The sequence below is a fragment of the Oncorhynchus clarkii genome, chromosome 2, assembly GCF_045791955.1.
Source record: "Oncorhynchus clarkii lewisi isolate Uvic-CL-2024 chromosome 2, UVic_Ocla_1.0, whole genome shotgun sequence".
NCBI lineage: Eukaryota > Metazoa > Chordata > Actinopteri > Salmoniformes > Salmonidae > Oncorhynchus > Oncorhynchus clarkii.
The window spans coordinates 2,036,661-2,059,252 of record NC_092148.1 but is presented as its reverse complement, the minus strand read 5'-3'; the positions used below and the strand labels follow the sequence as shown (position 1 = coordinate 2,059,252).

The 22,592-nt window shown below is 43.9% G+C and overlaps 1 protein-coding gene across 1 annotated transcript in view; it reads right to left on the bottom strand.

Annotated features, from left to right (window-relative positions):
• The window catches only part of LOC139419375 (F-actin-uncapping protein LRRC16A-like), a 211,833-nt gene that overhangs the window by 106,010 nt on the left and 83,231 nt on the right, over positions 1 to 22,592 (bottom strand). Inside the window, exons 4-9 of the mRNA XM_071169322.1 lie at positions 12,364 to 12,423; positions 9,464 to 9,585; positions 4,241 to 4,338; positions 3,718 to 3,788; positions 3,159 to 3,232; positions 360 to 435 (exon numbers count right to left, since the gene is read on the bottom strand). Coding sequence (XP_071025423.1) covers positions 360 to 435; positions 3,159 to 3,232; positions 3,718 to 3,788; positions 4,241 to 4,338; positions 9,464 to 9,585; positions 12,364 to 12,423 — 501 coding nt within the window. The remainder of the gene's footprint in view (positions 1 to 359; positions 436 to 3,158; positions 3,233 to 3,717; positions 3,789 to 4,240; positions 4,339 to 9,463; positions 9,586 to 12,363; positions 12,424 to 22,592) is intronic.

Sequence of the window (22,592 nt, the reverse complement as noted above, 5' to 3'; positions counted from 1 at the left end):
CTCTCTCTCTCTAAAACTCTCTCTCTCTCTGTGTGTGTCTCTCTCTACACCTCTTTGTCTCTCTCTCAATTTCAATTCAATTTAAGGGGCTTTAATTTACATTGTCACAGCAAGTGAAATAGACAATAAACAAAAGTGAAAAACAATAAAAAATTAACAGTGAACATTACAATCACTAAAGTTCCAAAGGAATAGAGACATTTCAAGCGAGACAGACAGCGAGACAGACAGAGAGACAGACAGAGAGACAGACAAAGAGACAGACAGAGAGATGAGGAAAGGGAGGGGACAGAGGCAGACAGAAAGAGAGAGAGCGAGAGGCAGACTGAGAGGGGGTACGAAGGCTCAGTTTAACTCACCAGTTTACAATCCTTTGTGGAGAGCTTTGTGAACCATTGGTTGTACTCTAACACTGCTATTATAGCCACTAGATCCCTGCCAGGGACACAGAGACAATATCAATCACCTTGGGATTTTACGCACCTTGGGAGAATGGATGACGGCTGTTTCATTAAACTCATATCAGGAAGTTAATAACAATGTGAATGCATTTTACATAAGAATTGAATTACAAAGTTAATAACAATGTAAATGCATTTTTTTTAAATTTCAAATAATCAACCATTATAATATGAAATTTACAGCATAAGAATTTAATTACAAAGTGAAACGTTACACATTTAAAAAGGGACAATATACAGTTGCTACATCCATTTTTAGACTTATATATGAATGATATGTACCCATTGATTCTTGAAGAATATAATTTATAAATGCCTGATCAACTGTCGTACCCATCAGAACGCAAAATATAACTGTGTTTTACTCGATTGTTTGTCAACAAAGTTAATGCAAACAGGCGTGGCTAAAAGTTTTGAGAATGACACAAATATTAATTTCCACAAAGTTTGCTGCTTCAGTGTCTTTAGATATATTTGTCAGATGTTAATATGGAATACTGAAGTATAATTACAAGCATTTCATAAGTGTCAAAGGCTTTTATTTACAATTACATGAAGTTGATGCAAAGAGTCAATATTTGCAGTGTTGACCCTTCTTTTTCAAGGCCTCTGCAATCCGCCCTGGCATGCTGTCAATTAACTTCTGGGCCACATCCTGACTGATGGCAGACCATTCTTCCATAATCAATGCTTGGAGTTTGTCAGAATTTGTGGGGTTTTGTTTGTCTACCCGCCTCTTGAGGATTGACCACAAGTTCTCAATGGGATTAAGGTCTGGGGAGTTTCCTGGCCATGGACCCAAAATATCGATGTTTTGTTCCCCGAGCCACTTAGTTATCACGTTTTCCTTATGGCAAGGTGCTCCATCATGCTGGAAAAGGCATTGTTCGTCACCAAACTGTTCCTGGATAGTTGGGAGAAGATGCTCTCAGAGGATGTGTTGGTACCATTCTTTATTCATGGCTGTGTTCTTAGGCAAAATTGTGAGTGAGCCCACTCCCTTGGCTGAGAAGCAACCCCACACATGAATGGTCTCAGGATGCTTTACTGTTGGCATGACACAGGACTGATGGTAGCGCTTACCTTGTCTTCTCCGGACAAGCTTTTATCCATATGCCCCAAACAATCGGAAAGGGGATTCATCAGAGAAAATGACTTTACCCCAGTCCTCAGCAGTCCAATCCCTGTACCTTTTGCAGAATATCAGTCTATCCCTGATGTTTTTCCTGGAGAGAAGTGGCTTCTTTGCTGCCCTTCTTGACACCAGGCCATCCTCCAAAAGTCTTCGCCTCACTGTGCGTGCAAATGCACTCACACCTGCCTGCTGCCATTCCTGAGCAAGCTCTGTACTGGTGGTGCCCCGATCCCGCAGCTGAATCAACTTTAGGAGATAGTCCTGGCGCTTGCTTTCTTGGGCGCCCTGAAGCCTTCTTCACAACAATTCAACCGCTCTCCTTGAAGTTCTCGATGATCCGATAAATGGTTGATTTAGATGCAAATATTACTGGCAACAATATCCTTGCCTGTGAAGCTCTTTTTTGTGCAAAGCAATGATGACGGAACATGTTTCCATGCAGGGAACCATGGTTGACAGAGGAAGAACCATGATTCCAAGCACCACCCTCCTTTTGAAGCTTCCAGTCTGTTATTCAAACTCAATCAGCATGACAGTGATCTCCAGCCTTGTCCTCGTCAACACTCACACCTGTGTTAACGAGAGAATAACTAACATGATGTCAGCTGGTCCTTTTGTGGCAGGGCTGAAATGCAGTGGAAATGTTTTTTGGGGGATTCAGTTCATTTGCATGGCAAATAGGGACTTTGCAATTCATTGCAATACATCTGATCACTCTTCATAACATTCTGGACTATATGCAAATTGCCATCATACAAACTGAGGCAGCAGACTTCATATTTGTGTCATTGTCAAAACCTTTGGCCACGACTGTATATCATGGATGGCCAGTCCTTCCACCCAGAGCCCTGTCTATTCATCTGAGACTGGTTACTTTAGCCACATCCCTCACAAACAGTAGTGGGACAACGTTTAGCTATTTGCTTTGTTACTGCGGACTTCCCCTTTAACATTAATGTTAGAAAACATGACAAAGTCTATTACTGTATTACTGTTCAGTAGCTGCCATGATAGAGTACTACAGTACATGAGATAGAACCTAGTGACTCACCTATTCTCCAGATGACTGAAGTCCCGCAGGCTGAGATCCCGTGTGTCTTGAACCTAGTGACTCACCTATTCTTCAGATGACTGAAGTCCTGCAGGCTGAGATCCCGTGTGTCTTGAACCTAGTGATTCACCTATTCTTCAGATGACTGAAGTCCTGCAGGCTGAGATCCCGTGTGTCTTGAACCTAGTGACTCACCTATTCTCCAGATGACTGAAGTCCCGCAGGCTGAGATCCCGTGTGTCTTGAACCTAGTGACTCACCTATTCTCCAGATGACTGAAGTCCTGCAGGCTGAGATCCCGTGTGTCTTGAACCTAGTGACTCACCTATTCTCCAGATGACTGAGGCTGAGATCCCGTGTGTCTTGAACCTAGTGACTCACCTATTCTCCAGATGACTGAAGTCCCGCAGGCTGAGATCCCGTGTGTCTTGAACCTAGTGACTCACCTATTCTCCAGATGACTGAAGTCCTGCAGGCTGAGATCCCGTGTGTCTTGAACCTAGTGACTCACCTATTCTCCAGATGACTGAAGTCCTGCAGGCTGAGATCCCGTGTGTCTTGAGTCAGATAGATGGTGTCTACGTCCTAGAAGACGTGACAGGAAACAGACTGTGAGCTTCCTTCTCACCACTGTCATAGTAATCAAATAGCTACGTTAAATGGAATCGAGCACTTCAAGATGAAGAATTAACAAATGATTTATAAGCACATTTTATTCAGCAGACGGTGTGTCTACATCCTGCTAAGTGTGACAGGTGTGTACTGTATATTACTGCACTGTTGGAGCTGGAAACAGAAGAATAACATCTACAAATCTGTGTTCGCTACCAATAAACTCTGATTTGATTAGACAGGAAGTGACTGTTAGAGTAGGTGTGTCACCACTGTCATCGTGATTCTAGAACCGACAGTACCTAGGCTACATGTTCCATTGAACCGACAAGACAACATGGACATGAACACAAACCTCGTGTCATTCCCCAGATGTAAGGAAAACACACCTGATAGTAATAATTCATTTAGTCATAAATAATTAGTGAAGTATCTACGTTGGCCAAGAGGATACTGACCCATTGAACTTCCTCTCTGTAGGGCAGACCCAGCCAGTCACACACACATCTGTAACTCTGAGAGAAACCACCTGGAGAGGGGAGAGAGAGATATATATATATAGAGAGAGAGACAGAGAGAGACAGAGAGAGAGACAGAGAGAGAGAGACAGAGAGAGAGACAAAGAGAGACAGACAGAGAGAGAGAGACAGACAGAGACAGAGAGACAGACAGAGAGAGAGAGAGAGAGAGAGAGAGAGAGAGAGGAAAGAGATAGAAAAGAAAGAGAAAATAGAGAGAGGAAAGAGAGAGAGAGCGGAGAGAGTGAAAAGAGAGAAGACAGAGAGAAGAGAGAGTGAGAGAGAAATAGAGAGAGGAAAGAGACAGACAGCGGACAGTCAATGTAGTGATACACATCCACACACACACGCATGCAACAGAACACAGATATAGGAGAGAGCAGGGTCAATGTAGCGATATGCGGGCGCACGCACACGCACACACACACACACACACACACAGACAATAAGGTATTATATTCACCACACGGTCCTGGTTCTGCTACTTTGTGGTTGTCCCATAGAGTCTGTAGGCTGGTGATCCTCTCCAGAGGCTCCATACTCAGCTTCTTCATCAGCTTCCTGTCACACAGACACAGGACAACAACACCACTAGAAGGCTGATACAGAACACAGGTTTACAGTTTAACAGGCTACTAGGTTCAGGATAGCATTGTTATGAAGGCAGAAGACTAGTGGGACATGAGTCCTCAGGTTGTTAGAGTCTACAGGAGTCTACAGCCATGTCTCAGGCCAAGTGACAACTATAACAACACATAACAGAACCAATATGACTCAGATCAGATGTAGGTGACTGGTTTATACTATATAAACACATAACAGAACCAATATGACTCAGATCAGATGTAGGTGACTGGTTTATACTATATAAACACATAACAGAACCGATCTGACGCAGATCAGATGTAGGTGACTGGTTTATACTATATAAACACATAACAGAACCAATATGACTCAGATCAGATGTAGCTGACTGGTTTATACTATATAAACACATAACAGAACCAATATGACTCAGATCAGATGTAGCTGACTGGTTTATACTATATAAACACATAACAGAACCGATCTGACTCAGATCAGATGTAGGTGACTGGTTTATACTATATAAACACATAACAGAACTAATCTGACTCAGATCAGATGTAGGTGACTGGTTTATACTATATAAACACATAACAGAACTAATCTGACTCAGATCAGATGTAGGTGACTGGTTTATACTATATAAACACATAACAGAACTAATCTAACTCAGATCAGATGTAGGTGACTGGTTTATACTATATAAACACATAACAGAACTAATCTGACTCAGATCAGATGTAGGTGACTGGTTTATACTATATAAACACATAACAGAACCAATATGACTCAGATCAGATGTAGGTGACTGGTTTATACTATATAAACACATAACAGAACCGATCTGACTCAGATCAGATGTAGGTGACTGGTTTATACTATATAAACACATAACAGAACCAATATGACTCAGATCAGATGTAGGTGACTGGTTTATACTATATAAACACATAACAGAACCAATATGACTCAGATCAGATGTAGGTGACTGGTTTATACTATATAAACACATAACAGAACCGATCTGACTCAGATCAGATGTAGGTGACTGGTTTATACTATATAAACACATAACAGAACCAATATGACTCAGATCAGATGTAGGTGACTGGTTTATACTATATAAACACATAACAGAACCAATATGACTCAGATCAGATGTAGCTGACTGGTTTATACTATATAAACACATAACAGAACCGATCTGACTCAGATCAGATGTAGGTGACTGGTTTATACTATATAAACACATAACAGAACCAATATGACTCAGATCAGATGTAGGTGACTGGTTTATACTATATAAACACATAACAGAACCAATATGACTCAGATCAGATGTAGCTGACTGGTTTATACTATATAAACACATAACAGAACCAATATGACTCAGATCAGATGTAGGTGACTGGTTTATACTATATAAACACATAACAGAACCGATCTGACTCAGATCAGATGTAGGTGACTGGTTTATACTATATAAACACATAACAGAACCAATATGACTCAGATCAGATGTAGGTGACTGGTTTATACTATATAAACACATAACAGAACCAATATGACTCAGATCAGATGTAGGTGACTGGTTTATACTATATAAACACTGGCACTTCTGCACATTGTTCTGCATTCATTTCTGTACTTCATTCATACTTCTCTTTTCAAACAGCAACATAGTTGTAATAGTTTCATATACAGTGCCTTCAGGAAGTAATCAGACCCCTTGACTTTTTCCACATTTTGTTACGTTACAGCATAATTGTAAAATTGATTAAATTGTTTGTTTTTTCTCCTCATCAAGAATAACCCCAAAACGACAAAGCAAAAACAGGTTTTTAGAAATGTTTGTAAATGTACTAAAAACCAAAAAAACTAGGCCTCCCGAGTGGGGCAGTGGTCTCGGCTGTGCCACTAGATTCTGGGTTCGAGACCAGGCTCTGTCTCTGCCGGCTGCGACTGGATGACCCAGCGCGCAATGTGCCCAGCGTCGTCCGGGTTAGGGGAGGGTTTTGCCGGCAGGGATATCCTTGTCCCATCGCGCACTAGCGACTCCTGTGGCGGGCCAGGCGCAGTGCACGCTGACACGATCGCCAGTTGTACGGTGTTTCCTCTGACACATTGGTGCGTCTGGCTTCCAGGTTAAGTGGGCATTGTGTCAAGAAGCAGTGTGGCTTGGTTGGGTTGTGTATCGGAGGACGCACGGCTCTCGACCTTCGCCTCTCCCGAGTCCGTAGGGGAGTTGCAGCGATGAGACAACACTGTAACGACCAATTGGAAACCAGGACATTGGGGAGAAAAAGGGGTAAAATAAATAAATTAATATTCAGTACTTTGTTGAATCAACTTTGGCAGCGATTACAGCCTTAAGTCTTCTTGGGTATGACGCTACAAGCTTGGCACACCTGTATTTGGGGAGTTTCTCCCATTCTTCTCTGCAGATCCTCTCAAGCTCTGTCAGGTTGGATGGGGAGCGTCGCTGCACAGCTATTTTCAGGTCTCTCCAGAGATGTTCGATCGGGTTAAAGTTCGGGCTCTGACTTGGTCACTCAAGGACATTCAGCCACTCCTGCGCTGCCACTCTGCGCTGCAGACATTGTTTTGGTACCTTTCCCTAGATCTGTACCTCGACACAATCCTGTCTCGGAGCTCTAGGACAATTCCTTTGACCTCATGCACTGTCAACTCTGAGACGTTATATGTGTGCCTGTCTTTATAGTAAAAAATAAAGAAAAACCCTTGAATGAGTAGGTGTGTCCAAACGTTTGACTGGTACTGTTTATATGAGGCAATTTAGCAATTAGGATTCGTTATCTGTAATCGTTATAATAAAGTAGATATTGTGCACTGTTGGCATACAGTATACTGTAGATACATGCAGACATCATTTTCTTTTTCCAGTGCAGGCCTTGTGTTCTAAAAATAGGTTCCTAAAGTGCTTGAAAAAAATATATTATGCGAGTACTCGAACAGTCAATAACAATGTCAAACCCATCCTAACAGAGAGTGAACTACAGACCTACAGGGGTTCTACACAGCTCCAGAGAATCCACTAGCATCACTGTCCGTGACCATCTGAACTGTCTGTGACGTGTCCATCTCCAACACAACAGAGAGGCTTTGTGTCCCAGTAATAGTCTGGGATTCCTACTTCCTGAGAGACCTCCTTACCAATGACCTTTTAAGCCTGATCGCTAACAGCCACGGCTGTTTACATACTGTAGCGATACCGTCTCCTGGACGCCTGAAAAGAGGGTTCTCTTGCTAAAGAGATATTATATCTCAATGAGACAAACTTGGATAAATAAAGTTTTTAATAAAGGAGAATGTTCTCAGAGTTGTATACAGAGCAGAGCATAGGGAGTTAACATGTCTATAGGTCTGTATATAGACACTGGGGAGTTAACATGGCTATAGGTCTGTATACAGAGCAGAGCATAGGGAGTTAACATGGATATAGGTCTGTATATAGACACTGGGGAGTTAACATGGCTATAGGTCTGTATATAGACACTGGGTAGTTAACATGGCTATAGGTCTGTATATAGACACTGATATACTGGGGAGTTAACATGGCTATAGGTCTGTCATCACAGATATTAGCAGGTGATATTAGCATTCTGTCTAGGACTGAACCCTGACTGAACCCAGATCAGTCGGCGAGAGATCATCGGCGAGAGAGAGAGAGAGAGAGAGAGGGCGAGAGAGAGAGAGAGAGAGAGAGAGGGGGAGAGAGAGAGAGAGAGAGAGGGAGGGCGAGAGAGAGAGAGAGAGAGAGAGAGAGAGAGAGAGAGAGAGAGGGAGAGAGAGAGAGAGAGGGAGAGAGAGAGCGAGAGAGAGGGCGAGAGAGAGAGAGAGAGAGAGAGGGCGAGAGAGAGGGCGAGAGAGAGAGAGAGAGAGAGAGGGCGAGAGAGAGAGAGAGAGAGAGAGAGAGGGCGAGAGAGAGAGAGGGCGAGAGAGAGGGCGAGAGAGAGAGAGAGAGAGCGAGAGAGAGAGAGAGAGGGCGAGAGAGAGAGGGCGAGAGAGAGAGAGAGAGAGAGAGAGAGAGAGAGAGAGAGAGAGAGAGGGCGAGAGAGAGGGCGAGAGAGAGAGAGAGAGAGAGAGAGAGGGAGAGGGCGAGAGAGAGAGAGAGAGAGAGAGAGAGAGAGAGAGAGAGAGAGAGAGAGAGAGAGAGAGAGCGAGAGGGAGGGGAGAGGGAGAGACGGTGAAAGAGAGAGGGAAGAGAGAGGGAGAGATAGGGGAGAGAGAGGAGAGGGGGAGAGAGAGGAGAGAGGGAGTAGAGAGGGAGCGAGACTGGGAAAGAGAGAGAGAAGGGGAATGAGAGATAGGGAAGAGAGAGAGAGAGAGGAGAGAGGAGAGAGGGAGGAGAGAGGAGAGAGGGAGAGAGAGAGGGAGAGAGAGAGAGAGAGGAGAGAGAGACAGAGAAAGAGAGAGAGAAGGGGAATGAGAGATAGGGAAGAGAGAGAGAGAGGAGAGAGGGAGAGGAGAGAGGGAGGAGAGAGAGAGGGAGAGAGATAGGGGAGAGAGATAGGGGAGAGAGGCAGGAGAGAGGGAGAGAGGAGAGAGAGAGGAGAGAGAGGGAGAGAGAGAGAGAGAGAGAGAGAGAGACAGAGAGAGAGAGAGGGGGGGGGGAGACAGAGAGAGAGCGAGAGGGAGGGGAGAGGGAGAGACGGTGAAAGAGAGATAGGGAAGAGAGAGGGAGAGATAGGGAGAGAGAGAGGGAGAGAGGCAGGAGAGAGAGAGGAGAGAGGGAGGAGAGAGAGGGAGAGAGAGAGGGAGAGAGGCAGGAGAGAGGGAGAGAGATAGGGGAGAGAGGCAGGAGAGAGGGAGAGAGACAAAGAAAGAGAGAGGGAAGGGGAATGGAAAAAGAGAGTGTGAATAGGAAAGAAAGGTCAGTGGAAACTAAAGGTCATTGACTGTGTGTGTGTGTGTGTGTGTGTGTGTGTGTGTGTGTGTGTGTGTGTGTGTGTGTGTGTGTGTGTGTGTGTGTGTGTGTGTGTGTGTGTGTGTGTGTGTGTGTGTGTGTGTGTGTGTGTGCGTTCGTGCACGTTCGTTCGTGCGCGGGTGTTTGTGCACGAGTGTGCATGTGTGTACTCACAGTGGTGATAGACCAGGACATATCCTCTGTAGACAGATCCCAATGTGAGCCACCACCTCATTCACCTCTTCTGTAGAGGTCAGCTTCAGAGACACAACACCTCTCTCATAGTCCACCGTCAACTATACAAGACAAACATGAACAACAACCCTCAGTAATATCATATAGTAACCCTCAGTAATATCATATAGTAACCCTCAGTAACATCATATAGTAACCCTCAGTAATATCATATAGTAACCCTCAGTAATATCATATAGTAATATCATATAGTAACCCTCAGTAATATAATATAGTAATATCATATAGTAACCCTCAGTAATATTATATAGTAACCCTCAGTAATATCATATAGTAACCCTCAGTAATATCATATAGTAACCCTCAGTAATATCATATAGTAACCCTCAGTAATATCATATAGTAACATCATATAGTAACCCTCAGTAATATCATATAGTAACATCATATAGTAACCCTCAGTAATATCATATAGTAACATCATATAGTAACCCTCAGTAATATCATATAGTAACATCATATAGTAACCCTCAGTAATATCATATAGTAACATCATATAGTAACCCGCAGTAATATTATATAGTAACCCTCAGTAACATCATATAGTAATATCATATAGTAACCCTCAGTAATATCATATAGTAACATCATATAGTAACCCTTAGTAATATCATATAGTAATATCATATAGTAACCCTCAGTAATATTATATAGTAACCCTCAGTAATATAATATAGTAATATCATATAGTAACCCTCAGTAATATCATATAGTAATATCATATAGTAACCCTCAGTAATATCATATAGTAACCCTCAGTAATATCATATAGTAATATCATATAGTAACCCTCAGTAATATCATATAGTAATATCATATAGTAACCCTCAGTAATATCATATAGTAACCCTCAGTAATATTATATAGTAACCCTCAGTAACATCATATAGTAATATCATATAGTAACCCTCAGTAATATCATATAGTAACCCTCAGTAATATCATATAGTAATATCATATAGTAACCCTCAGTAATATCATATAGTAATATCATATAGTAACCCTCAGTAATATCATATAGTAACCCTCAGTAATATTATATAGTAACCCTCAGTAATATCATATAGTAATATCATATAGTAACCCTCAGTAATATCATATAGTACCCCTCAGTAATATCATATAGTACCCCTCAGTAATATCATATAGTAACCCTCAGTATTATCATATAGTAACCCTCAGTAATATTATATAGTAACCCTCAGTAATATCATATAGTAATATCATATAGTAACCCTCAGTAATATCATATAGTACCCCTCAGTAATATCATATAGTAACCCTCAGTAATATCATATAGTACCCCTCAGTAATATCATATAGTAACCCTCAGTATTATCATATAGTAACCCTCAGTAATATTATATAGTAACCCTCAGTAATATCATATAGTAATATCATATAGTAACCCTCAGTAATATTATATAGTAACCCTCAGTAATATCATATAGTAACCCTCAGTAATATTATATAGTAACCCTCAGTAACATCATATAGTAACCCTCAGTAATATTATATAGTAACCCTCAGTAATATCATATAGTAATATCATATAGTAACCCTCAGTAATATCATATAGTACCCCTCAGTAATATCATATAGTAACCCTCAGTAACATCATATAGTAACCCTCAGTAATATTATATAGTAACCCTCAGTAATATTATATAGTAACCCTCAGTAATATCATATAGTAACCCTCAGTAATATCATATAGTAATATCATATAGTAACCCTCAGTAATATTATATAGTAACCCTCAGTAATATCATATAGTAACATCATATAGTAACCCTCAGTAATATTATATAGTAACCCTCAGTAATATTATATAGTAACCCTCAGTAATATCATATAGTAATATCATATAGTAACCCTCAGTAATATCATATAGTAACCCTCAGTAATATTATATAGTAACCCTCAGTAACATCATATAGTAACCCTCAGTAATATCATATAGTACCCCTCAGTAATATCATATAGTAACCCTCAGTAATATCATATAGTAACCCTCAGTAATATCATATAGTAACCCTCAGTAATATCATATAGTAACCCTCAGTAATATCATATAGTACCCCTCAGTAATATCATATAGTAACCCTCAGTAATATCATATAGTACCCCTCAGTAATATCATATAGTAACCCTCAGTAATATCATATAGTACCCCTCAGTAATATCATATAGTAACCCTCAGTAACATCATATAGTAACCCTCAGTAATATCATATAGTAACCCTCAGTAATATCATATAGTAACCCTCAGTAATATTATATAGTAACCCTCAGTAATATCATATAGTAACCCTCAGTAATATCATATAGTAACCCTCAGTAATATCATATAGTAATATCATATAGTAACATCATATAGTACCCCTCAGTAATATCATATAGTAACATCATATAGTAACCCTCAGTAATATCATATAGTAACCCTCAGTAATATCATATAGTAACCCTCAGTAATATTATATAGTAACCCTCAGTAATATCATATAGTAATATCATATAATAACATCATATAGTAACCCTCGGTAATATAATATAGTAGCCTTCAGTAACATCATATAGTAACCCTCAGTAATATCATATAGTAATATCATATAATAACATCATATAGTAACCCTCGGTAATATACTATAGTAGCCTTCAGTAACATATATAATGGTGATTGTCACACACATTACAACCAGTAATAACACTGTTATCCCTAATTCAGATGGATGATTGACTAACAGATGATTCCTGATCAGATGATGAACCATTAGTTGGAGCGATACATGGTTCAGTCAGAGAGGTGGTTTTCTGACCTGTGTGGGCTTGTTACAGGTGATCCCTTGTATCTCCAGATAATTAAAGTTGTGTTCAATCTGAAAGAGAAGAATAAAACACATATAAACATGTAGAAATCATGATATATAATACAGCTGTCAATCACAGTAGTGTTTCAGACCTGGCTGGTAAATACTACTCTGGATGGATGAAGTACTGTAGGAGGATAATGGATGGATGAGGTACCGTAGGAGGATAATGGATGGATGATAATGGATGGATGATACACTGTAGGGGGATACTGGATGGATGAGATACTGTAAGAGGATAATGGACGGATGAGGTACTGTAGGAGGACAATGTATGGACGAGGTACTGTAAGAGGATAATGTATAGACGAGGTACTGTAAGAGGATAATGTATGGACGAGGTACTGTAAGAGGATAATGGATGGACGACATACTGTAGAAGGATCATGGATGGACGAGATACTTTGGGAGGATAATGGATGGATGAGGTACTGTAGAAGCATAATGGATGGATGAGATACTTTGGGAGGATAATGGATAGATGATATACTGTAGGGGGATAATGGATGATGATGTACTCTAGGACGATAATGGATGGATGAGATATCGAAGGAGGATAATGGATGTATATTGCACGAGGATAATGGATGGGTGAGGTATCATATGCGGATAATGGATTAATGAACTACCGCAGGAGGATAATGGATATACAACATGCTCTGTGAGGATAATGGATAAACAGTACTGTAGGAGGATAATGGATGAATGATACACTGCATGAAGATAATGGATGAATGATACTGTAGGAGGATAATGAAAGATCAGAATAGTGACTGAGTCTGCACCTCAAATGCCACCCTAGACCCATAGGTCTCTGTTTTAAAGTAGTGCACTACGTAGGGAATAGGGTGCCAATTGGGACACACATTCTAGCTTCGTTCTAAAATTAATGGACAGGGATCTTTTTCCAACCTGCCTCTGTTCAAACACACCCCTCAGTGGTGAGGTCATCATTTAAGAGTATTGCTTCAGAATAGAATCATATCATGAAGCATCTCAGAGTAACAATGCTGATCTGGGATCAGTTTTAGATCATAATGAATATGATTTTATGGACGGTGGTACCTGATCCTGGATCAGCACTCTTAACTCTGAGACCCTTTATGAATATGGGCCTGAATGTAGAGTTCATGAACATCCACTTCTTCTTCTCAGGTCCTTTGAAACAGGAAGTTATCAAACAACACGACACAATGTCGTCTAGCATTCCATTCCACTAAAGGACTGGAGAGTGAAGCTGGTTCACACCAGATGCACACATTACAAATGTACACACACACACACACACACACACACACACACACACACACACACACAAACTTCACACAAATGAAATGGTAATGGACACATACACATATTCAGCAGATGTTATTGAGGGTCTCGTGAAACGCTTTGTGTTCCTGGAAGTGCAGAAATATCTAACAATACACAACAATACACAACAATACCCAACAATACACAACAATACCCAACAATACACAACAATACACAACAATACCCAACAATACACAACAATACCCAACAATACCCAACAATACACAACAATACACAACAATACCCAACAATACACAACAATACACAACAATACCCAACAATACAGAACAATACACAACAATACCCAACAATACCCAACAATACACAACAATACCCAACAATACACAACAATACCCAACAATACCCAACAATACACAACAATACCCAACAATACACAACAATACCCAACAATACACAACAATACCCAACAATACACAACAATACACAACAATACCCAACAATACACACAAATCTGAAAAGTAAAAGAATGGAATTTAGAAATATAGAAATATTGGGACGAGCGAAGAGGGAGTCTGGAGTATAAATCTGAATATGTGATGGGATGAATGGACATAATGAACAGTATGTGGATAGAATATGTATATAGTATATATATATATGGGATGTATAGACAATGAACAGTATGTGGTTAGAATATGTATATAGTATGTGATGTATAGACATTATGAACAGTATATTGATATAATATATAGTATATCTGTAGAATGTGTGGATAGAATCATATATGTGGAGCAATAGTTGAATAGGATGGCCTTGACTAGAATACAGTATATACATATGAAATGGGTATAACACACACACACGCACGCACGCACACACGCACGCGCTCACATGCGCACACAGCCAGGAACCAGGCAGCATGGCCAGACTGATCCAGGCAGGTAGACAGACAGTGCTCCTGAGGCTTGGCAGTAGTTGTGGACAGAGAGAGGAGAGAGGCTGTCTGTCTGACCCTCAGGCTGACTGACACATTTCAACCAGCTGGTCCCTCCTGTGTCGTAGTTACTGTATTCCAGAAGGCCTACCAGCCAGCTGGTTCTTCCTGTGTCATAGTTACTGTATTCCAGAAGGCCTACCAGCCAGCTGGTTCTTCCTGTGTCATAGTTACTGTATTCCAGAAGGCCTACCAGCCAGCTGGTTCCTCCTGTGTCATAGTTACTGTATTCCAGAAGGCCTACCAGCCAGCTGGACCCTCCTGTGTTATAGTTACTGTATTCCAGAAGGCCTACCAGCCAGCTGGTTCTTCCTGTGTCATAGTTACTGTATTCCAGAAGGCCTACCAGCCAGCTGGTTCTTCCTGTGTCATAGTTACTGTATTCCAGAAGGCCTACCAGCCAGCTGGTTCTTCCTGTGTTATAGTTACTGTATTCCAGAAGGCCTACCAGCCAGCTGGTCCCTCCTGTGTCATAGTTACTGTATTCCAGAAGGCCTACCAGCCAGCTGGTTCTTCCTGTGTCATAGTTACTGTATTCCAGAAGGCCTACCAGCCAGCTGGTTCCTCCTGTGTCATAGTTACTGTATTCCAGAAGGCCTACCAGCCAGCTGGTTCCTCCTGTGTCATAGTTACTGTATTCCAGAAGGCCTACCAGCCAGCTGGTTCCTCCTGTGTCATATTTACTGTATTCCAGAAGGCCTACCAGCCAGCTGGTTCCTCCTGTGTTATAGTTACTGTATTCCAGAAGGCCTACCAGTCAGCTGGACCCTCCTGTGTTATAGTTACTGTATTCCAGAAGGCCTACCAGTCAGCTGGTTCCTCCTGTGTCATAGTTACTGTATTCCAGAAGGCCTACCAGCCAGCTGGTTCTTCCTGTGTCATAGTTACTGTATTCCAGAAGGCCTACCAGCCAGCTGGACCCTCCTGTGTTATAGTTACTGTATTCCAGAAGGCCTACCAGCCAGCTGGTTCCTCCTGTGTCATAGTTACTGTATTCCAGAAGGTCTACCAGCCAGCTGGTTCCTCCTGTGTCATAGTTACTGTATTCCAGAAGGCCTACCAGCCAGCTGGTTCCTCCTGTGTTATAGTTACTGTATTCCAGAAGGCCTACCAGTCAGCTGGACCCTCCTGTGTTATAGTTACTGTATTCCAGAAGGCCTACCAGTCAGCTGGACCCTCCTGTGTTATAGTTACTGTATTCCAGAAGGCCTACCAGCCAGCTGGTTCCTCCTGTGTTATAGTTACTGTATTCCAGAAGGCCTACCAGTCAGATGGACCCTCCTGTGTTATAGTTACTGTATTCCAGAAGGCCTACCAGCAGAGTCAGTCCCTGTAGCCTACCTGAAAATCCTTATTTTAGCCTTCCTCAAATTTATTTTCTAAGTCTTTATTCAGACTTGCTGAATATCCAAGACAAAAAAGTACACATCTACAATATAAGCTGTGAACTGTGAATGTAAAAAGCATCTATGAATCCCTTGTTCTCAGTCACGTTCACTCCTCTCCCTCACAGAGTCTACAAACACTGACAAACATGTCCACTGAGGTGTATCGAGGCCCGTCCCACTAGAGAATGTCCCATTAGCAGTGTTGGATTAGATATAGTGAGGAAGAGGAAATGAGTGAAGAATGGAAGAGATCAATCCATGTCTGAGCCAGCCAATAGCTGCAGCCTGCTGAGAGGTGCTGTCAGAAAGCAGAGGCGTGACTAATTGTATAATTCAGTCACTCGTTTATTATCCATCTGTCTCTCTGATATCTATCCTGACAGTATTCTGTCTCTCTGATATCTGTCCTGACAGTATTCTGTCTCTCTGATATCTGTCCTGACAGTGTTCTGTCTCTCTGATATCTGTCCTGACAGTAGTCGGTCTCTCTGATATCTGTCCTGACAGTGTTCTGTCTCTCTGATATCTGTCCTGACAGTGTTCTGTCTCTCTGATATCTGTCCTGACAGTAGTCTGTCTCCCTGATATCTGTTCTTACAGTATTCTGTCTCTCTGATATCTGTCCTGACAGTGTTCTGTCTCTCTGATATCTGTCCTGACAGTAGTCGGTCTCTCTGATATCTGTCCTGACAGTATTCTGTTTCTCTGATATCTGTCCTGACAGTAGTCGGTCTCTCTGATATCTGTCCTGACAGTAGTCTGTCTCTCTGATATCTGTCCTGACAGTATTCTGTCTCTCTGTTATCTGTTCTGACAATGATAACGGATAACTCCAGTTAGAGGTAGATCTGAGATAATGGTTAACTCCTGTTAGAGGTAGATCTGAGATAATGGATAACTCCAGTTAGAGGTAGATCTGACATAATGAGATAACTACAGTTAAGACTGCATGCTCAGCCCAGCAGAGATTACAGAGATGATGCAAGACCTGCTGCCAAACTGCAACCTTAACTGCATATCATCACGTCAAATACACAAAGTCAATCAGTGTCGTGTTGACAGTAATGATGCATCTGAATGGTGCAGGGCTGTAGTAAAACCCTGCCATGACCACAGTTAAAGTTACACCCTCAGGGTGGGTTGGATGATAGACTTCACATACATAGCGTGTGTGTGTGTGTGCGTGCGTGCGTGCGTGTGTGCTTGTGTGTGCAGGCATGCATGTGCGTGCGTGCGTGTCTGAGTGCGTGCGTGCGGGTGGGTGTGTGGTTTTGTGTGTGTGTGTGCGTGCGTGCGTGTGTGTGCATATGTGCTTGTGTGTGTGTGTGTGTGTGCTTGCGTGTGTGTGCATATGTGCTTGTGTGTGTGTGTGTGTGTGTGTGCGTGCGTGCGTGCGTGCATGTGTGTGTAGACAGAGCTCAGAGCTCAGGGATTAAACCAAGGACACAGCACCAGACCTAACATAACCTTACCTAAACACACAGGCCTGGCTGCTGCTGCAGGCTGTTGTCCACAGAGACACACTGGTTCTAAACCAACATCAACTGAGTCTTACGGGAGAGGAAAACTAAGTAGAAAGAGAGAAGGAAAAGAACAGAGGTAGAGGGAAAATACAGAGAGAGAGGAGAGGAGAGGAGAGGAGAGGAGAGGAGAGGAGAGGAGAGGAGAGGAGAGAGAGAGAGACTTACTCCTACAATCCCTCCCAGCTCTACCTCTATCTAACGGGAAGCCCCAGAAGGTGGAAACCAGATCCGACTGATCAGAGGAAACCAGACCAGACTGATCAGAGGTAACCAGACCAGACTGTTCAGAGGAAACCAGACCAGACTGTTCAGAGGAAACCAGACCAGACTGATCAGAGGAAACCAGACCAGACTGTTCAGAGGAAACCAGACCAGACTGTTCAGAGGAAACCAGACCAGACTGTTCAGAGGAAACCAGACCAGACTGATCAGAGGAAATTAGACAGGACGAGGGTGATAGAAAGCCAGACGATGGGTCAGATCAATTCCACCATTTTCATAAACAGGCTGAAGCCTGCCTGGAGCGCAGCACGCTATCAAAACAACCACAGCCTGAGAGGCCCCAGCAGAGATACCTCTGATGGAGAGAGAGAGAGAGGCTAGGAGGGGAGTAAGAGAGAGAGAGGGTAGGAGGGGAGAAAGAGAAAGAAAGAGAGAGGGTAGGAGGGGAGACAGAGAGAGAAAGAGAGAGGGTAGGAGGGGAGAAAGTGAGAGAAAGAGAGAGAGAGGGTAGGAGGGGAGAAAGAGAGAGAGAGAGGGTAGGAGGGGAGAAAGAGAGAGAGAGGGTAGGGGGGAGAAAGAGAGAGAGAGAGAGGGTATGGGGGAGAAAGAGAAGGAAATAAAGAGGGTAGGAGGGGAGAAAGAGAGAGGGTAGGAAGGGAGAAAGAGAGAAAGAGGGTAGGAGAGGAGAAAGAGAGAAAGAGGATAGGAGTGTAGAAAGAGAGAGAGTCCCCTGAACTCTTACAGAGAGAGGGTAGGAGGGGAGGAACAGATTTTACGCTGGCCTGAGAGACGGCTACTAATCTATAGCTGAAGAATCTCCTCTCCTACTGCTAAAATGCATCCTCTGCAGGCCGTGAAAGTCAGACAGACTGATAAGAGTCTCCTGTACATTTCTCTGTCCAGGCCATGATAGACAGACTGATAAGAGTATCCTGTACATTCCTCTGTCCAGGCCGTGATAGTCAGACACACTGATGAAAGGATGCAGGACATCCTCAGTCTGGATTCAATGAACATCGTTCTGTGGACTAACTTCAGAACTTCTGGCTGTAGTTCCTGTATTTATTGAAGGATAACAAAGTAATGAGGATTCAATGTAAGAATCTGTTCTGTGGACAATCGAGAACTCCAGGGTGGGTTGGTAAATACACTGCTGTCTTATCACCCAGTGACCTGGGATCCAGTGGAGGTGATCCTCTAAGGTCCAGTAGAGGTGATCCTCTAGGCTCCAGTGAGGTGATCCACTAGGTGATCCTCTAGGGCCCAGTGGAGGTGATCCTCTAGGATCCAGTGGAGGTGATCCACTAGGTGATCCTCTAGGGCCCAGTGGAGGTGATCCTCTAGGATCCAGTGGAGGTGATCCTCTAGGATCCAGTGGAGGGTGATCCTCTAGGGTCCAGTGGAGGTGATCCTCTAGGACCCAGTGGAGGTGATCCTCTAGGACCCAGTGGAGGTGATCCTCTAGGACCCAGAGGAGGTGATCCTCTAGGATCCAGTGGAGGTGATCCTCTAGGACCCAGTGGAGGTGATCCTCTAGGACCCAGTGGAGGTGATCCTCTAGGATCCAGTGGAGGTGATCCTCTAGGATCCAGTGGAGGTGATCCTCTAGGATCCAGTGGAGGTGATCCTCTAGGATCCAGTGGAGGTGATCCTCTAGGATCCAGTGGAGGTGATCCTCTAGGGTCCAGTGGAGGTGATCCTCTAGGGTCCAGTGGAGGTGATCCTCTAGGGTCCAGTGGAGGTGATCCTCTAGGATCCAGTGGAGGTGATCCTCTAGGATCCAGTGGAGGTGATCCTCTAGGATCCAGTGGAGGTGATCCTCTAGGGTCCAGTGGAGGTGATCCTCTTGGGTCCAGTGGAGGTGATCCTCTTGGGTCCAGTGGAGGTGATCCTCTAGGACCCAGAGGAGGTGATCCTCTAGGATCCAGTGGAGGTGATCCTCTAGGATCCAGTGGAGGTGATCCTCTAGGGTCCAGTGGAGGTGATCCTCTAGGGCCCAGTGGAGGTGATCCTCTAGGATCCAGTGGAGGTGATCCTCTAGGGTCCCGTGGAGGTGGTCCTCTAGGGTCCAGTGGAGGTGATCCCTGAGAGTAATCAGTCTCAGCGCCACTGCTTAGGACCACAGGTAGGGGTTCCAGAGATCATCAGGGGTCACTAAGACCAGATGTAGGTGTTCCAGAGATCATCAGGGGTCACTAAGACCACAGGTAGGGGTTCCAGAGATCATCAGGGGTCACTAGGACCACAGGTAGGGGTTCCAGAGATCATCAGGGGTCACTATGACCACATGTAGGGGTTCCAGAGATCATCAGGGGTCACTAAGACCACATGTAGGGGTTCCAGAGATCATCAGGGGTCACTAAGACCACATGTAGGGGTTCCAGAGATCATTAGGGGTCACTAGGACCACATGTAGGGGTTCCAGAGATCATCAGGGGTCACTAGGACCAAATGTAGGGGTTCCAGAGATAATCAGGGGTCACTAGGGGTAAGCAGGCTTTCCTCGGGGTCAAGTTCCATTGACATCTCTAATCTACTAACAACGCCAGGGGGAGAGAGGAGAGGAGAGGAGAGGAGAGGAGAGGAGAGGAGAGTAACACTAACAGTCTACAGGGAAAATGTTGGTGTTTCAGAACAGGGGACACTGTAAGCCGATATAGACACACAGCTGACATACCGTCTGATAACTGTGGTACATCTGTACTGTATTACTGTGTTGCACTGTGATGTGGCCAAATAAAAACAAGGGTCAGTGAACTGTGACTAAGGGCCAGTGGACTGTGACTAAGGGCCAGTGGACTGTGACTAAGGGCCAGTGGACTGTGACTAAGGGCCAGTGGACTGTGACCAAGGGCCAGTGGACTGTGACCAAGGGCCAGTGGACTGTGACCAAGGGCCAGTGGACTGTGACTAAGGGCCAGTGGACTGTGACTAAGGGCCAGTGGACTGTGACCAAGGGCCAGTGGACTGTGACTAAGGGCCAGTGGACTGTGACTAAGGACCAGTGGACTCCACCATCAGAACCTCCACCATCAGAACCACCACCATCAGAACCACCACCATCAGAACCACCACACACTCAATCAACTCAATTGAAGAAGTATTTAAAAAATATTGAAATTGGAAGCTGTTCTTGTACAGCCTGTGTGCCAGCCAGAGTAGTTACCTAGGTAACCTAGAAGAGACAGGTCTATGAGCTGTAGCTGGCTGGCCAGAGTAGTTTCCTAGTTGACCTAGAAGAGACAGGTCTATGAGCTGTAGCTGGCTGGCCAGAGTAGTTTCCTAGTTGACCTAGAAGAGACAGGCCTATGAGCTGTAGCTGGATGGCCAGAGTAGTTACCTAGGTTACCTAGAAGAGACAGGCCTATGAGCTGTAGCTGGCTGGCCAGAGTAGTTACCTAGGTTACCTAGAAGAGACAGGCCTATGAGCTGTAGCTGGCTGGCCAGAGTAGTTTCCTAGGTTACCTATGAGCTGTAGCTGGCTGGCCAGAGTAGTTTCCTAGTTGACCTAGAAGAGACAGGCCTATGAGCTGTAGCTGGCTGGCCAGAGTAGTTACCTAGGTAACCTAGAAGAGACAGGCCTATGAGCTGTAGCTGGCTGGCCAGAGCAGTATCCTAGGTTACCTAGAAGAGACAGGCCTATGAGCTGTAGCTGGCTGGCCAGAGTAGTTTCCTAGGTTACCTAGAAGAGACAGGCCTATGAGCTGTAGCTGGCTGGCCAGAGTAGTTACCTAGGTTACCTAGAAGAGACAGGCCTATGAGCTGTAGCTGGCTGGCCAGAGTAGTTACCTAGGTTACCTAGAAGAGACAGGCCTATGAGCTGTAGCTGGCTGGCCAGAGTAGTTTCCTAGGTTACCTATGAGCTGTAGCTGGCCGGCCAGAGTAGTTACCTAGTTGACCTAGAAGAGACAGGCCTATGAGCTGTAGCTGGCTGGCCAGAGTAGTTACCTAGGTTACCTAGAAGAGACAGGCCTATGAGCTGTAGCTGGCTGGCCAGAGTAGTTACCTAGGTTACCTAGAAGAGACAGACCTATGAGCTGTAGCTGGCTGGCCAGAGAAGTTTCCTAGGTTACCTAGAAGAGACAGGCCTATGTGCTGTAGCTGGCTGGCCAGAGTAGTTACCTAGGTTACCTAGAAGAGACAGGCCTATGAGCTGTAGCTGGCTGGCCAGAGTAGTTACCTAGGTTACCTAGAAGAGACAGGCCTATGAGCTGTAGCTGGCTGGCCAGAGTAGTTTCCTAGGTTACCTATGAGCTGTAGCTGGCTGGCCAGAGTAGTTTCCTAGTTGACCTAGAAGAGACAGGCCTATGAGCTGTAGCTGGCTGGCCAGAGTAGTTACCTAGGTAACCTAGAAGAGACAGGCCTATGAGCTGTAGCTGGCTGGCCAGAGCAGTATCCTAGGTTACCTAGAAGAGACAGGCCTATGAGCTGTAGCTGGCTGGCCAGAGTAGTTTCCTAGTTGACCTAGAAGAGACAGGCCTATGAGCTGTAGCTGGCTGGCCAGAGAAGTTACCTAGGTTACCTAGAAGAGACAGGCCTATGAGCTGTAGCTGGCTGGCCAGAGTAGTTTCCTAGGTTACCTATGAGCTGTAGCTGGCCGGCCAGAGTAGTTACCTAGTTGACCTAGAAGAGACAGGCCTATGAGCTGTAGCTGGCTGGCCAGAGTAGTTACCTAGGTTACCTAGAAGAGACAGGCCTATGAGCTGTAGCTGGCTGGCCAGAGTAGTTACCTAGGTTACCTAGAAGAGACAGGCCTATGAGCTGTAGCTGGCTGGC